This window comes from Elephantulus edwardii, unplaced genomic scaffold (genome assembly GCF_000299155.1).
Source record: "Elephantulus edwardii isolate Elephantulus edwardi_28Jun2011 unplaced genomic scaffold, EleEdw1.0 scaffold00151, whole genome shotgun sequence".
Classification (NCBI taxonomy): domain Eukaryota; kingdom Metazoa; phylum Chordata; class Mammalia; order Macroscelidea; family Macroscelididae; genus Elephantulus; species Elephantulus edwardii.
Window position 1 is genome coordinate 5,895,220 of NW_006399901.1, and position 2,257 is coordinate 5,897,476.

A 2,257-nucleotide genomic window follows, 5' to 3' on the forward strand; every position below is an offset into this window, starting at 1 on the left:
TGTGTGTGTGTGTGTGTGTGTGTGTGTGTGTGTGTGTGTGTGTTTAATTATCGTGGAAAGACAATTTGACAATAGATTGTGAGATCCTACATCTATCAGACCTCAAGGGGGGAGAATGTTATCAGAGAAAAGGCACATTATCTCCAGGGCACATGGTTCAGTCAGACCTGCTGTTAGAAATGGCAAGTCTTGAGAATCACCATGGATTTCTGGCTCGTGTCAAGACTTTAAAAAAAATAGTTAAAGCTCTGCCTTCAGGCTACTCTAGATACATAAATGAACTACCTCTGGTTTAAAACTCTCAAACACATGTGCCCTTTAGCCAGAAATGTCCTTCCTTAATATGTTCTATTTGTTTCATATCTATATCTACATTAGTATTTAAGATATATATTAGTGTTTTAAGATATGTTTTAATATATATATAAATTAGCTTGCCTATGAAGTTTGTATACATAGTGTTTCACACTTTTCTTCATTCATATTGTGCTTTATATAATCATTCCCATTCATTATGTTTTATAAAATTTATCACCACTGAACCTTGCCCATCATTACCCTGTCTTTTCAGGTCTCTGTTGGGTCATCTTTTTTAAATTACATATTATTTTTTAAAACAAAGTCTATGTATTGATGATTTTTCCTCTTCTATGAATAATGTTGGGATGCATTGTTAAAACAAATATGAAGGACATGTGATATTAAGATATATTGAAAAACAAAAAAAGAAATGTCCTTCCTGCCTATTTTTGTTTACAGCTGGCCTTTCCTTTAACTCTCAGCTCTTCCTTAAAGAAGCCAGTGGGAAGCCTAGAAGCATGGGAGCTGTCCTCCTTGGTCTTTCATCTTCTCTGCGTGCATCTTTACTTGAAGCTCTTGATGACTTGCTTTTTGTGTGTGTCTATCCCTTGCTCCATGTAAGCTCCTCGAAAGTAGATACCCCATCATGGGACAGCTCACCACTGAATGAACACAGCATGTAATAGAGTCTTTGACCGTTGCCATATGTATAATGGAATTCCTTACTATTCCTTCCATCCATTCTTCTAGACATATATTGGGACCCTGCTTGTTTCTGTAAACCCATATCAAGAGCTTGGAATCTACACGGCGAACCAGATGGAACTTTACCAAGGGGTCAACTTCTTCGAGCTGCCACCGCACGTGTAAGTAATATCCACTGGGTCATTGTCGTGGATTGAATAGTGTGTCCATCAAATAGGTGTTGTAAATTTTAACCTAGTAGTGCCATGGTTAAGCACTTGGCTAGTGATCAAAAGTTAAGTAGGTGCTTCCATATACCCAGCTATTCCACTATTAGAAATATACCAAAAAATATTAGAGCTGAGACACAAACGGAGATCTGTACACCAGTGCTCATACCAGCGTTATTCACCTTCGCAAGAACATGGAAATAGCCCAGATGTCCAACCACAACTGAATGGATTGAGAAATTGTGGTACATTCACACGCAAAATATTATGCAGCACTCAGGAACAATGATTTCAAAAGATATTACATAACTTGGGAGAGACTGGCGAGCATTACATTGGGTGAAATAGCTCAGTCCGTAAGGACAAATACCGCATAAAACCATTTTGTAAAAACAGAGGGATAACATGTATGGGAGCTCAAAGGGGGAAGAGGTGGTAACAGAGGGGTGAGGATTTATAGGGGCAAAACCACTGGGTTGCATGGTTTGGTGGGCAGAGGGAGAGGGAAATGGGAAAGATGAAAAGACAATGATGGGCAAGGTCCCATAGTGATTAATTTTATAAAACATAATGCATGTCAATAATTGTATGAAGCACAATGTGAATAGAGAATACTGTGAGACATAATTGATGCAAACTTTGTAAGCAAACCAATTTAAAAATAAATGCAAAAAACCCTTGCCTCCAAGGAACGTCTTGATTTAAAAAAAAAAACTTAAGCAGTTGGAACCTGCCAGCTGCTCTGTAGATGTCAAGATCTGTTTCTCTAAGGTTTCCCCTTGGAAATCCCAGGGGACAGTTCTGCTCTGTTCTACAGGGCCACTAAGAATCAGAATCAACAAGATGACAATGAGCTGAGAGTTCTTCTGTCATCCTTAGTCATTGTCCAACTCTCAGATACGTAGCACGTGATTGAAAAGACCATGGTCTGAATCAGATGCACCTTAGTCTAAAGACTGACATTGCTCTTCAGTATTTTTGAGAGATCTCTGACAGCAGACTTAACTACAACATTTATACCCGTGGAGTTAACATCCACTTGG

General features: G+C 38.6%; 1 protein-coding gene across 1 annotated transcript in view; it reads left to right on the forward strand.

Annotated features, from left to right (window-relative positions):
• Window positions 1-2,257, forward strand: part of MYO1H (myosin IH) — a 92,058-nt gene that overhangs the window by 2,810 nt on the left and 86,991 nt on the right. Inside the window, exon 2 of the mRNA XM_006894898.1 lies at window positions 1,051-1,166. Within this exon, the coding sequence (XP_006894960.1) occupies window positions 1,051-1,166 (116 nt within the window). The remainder of the gene's footprint in view (window positions 1-1,050; window positions 1,167-2,257) is intronic.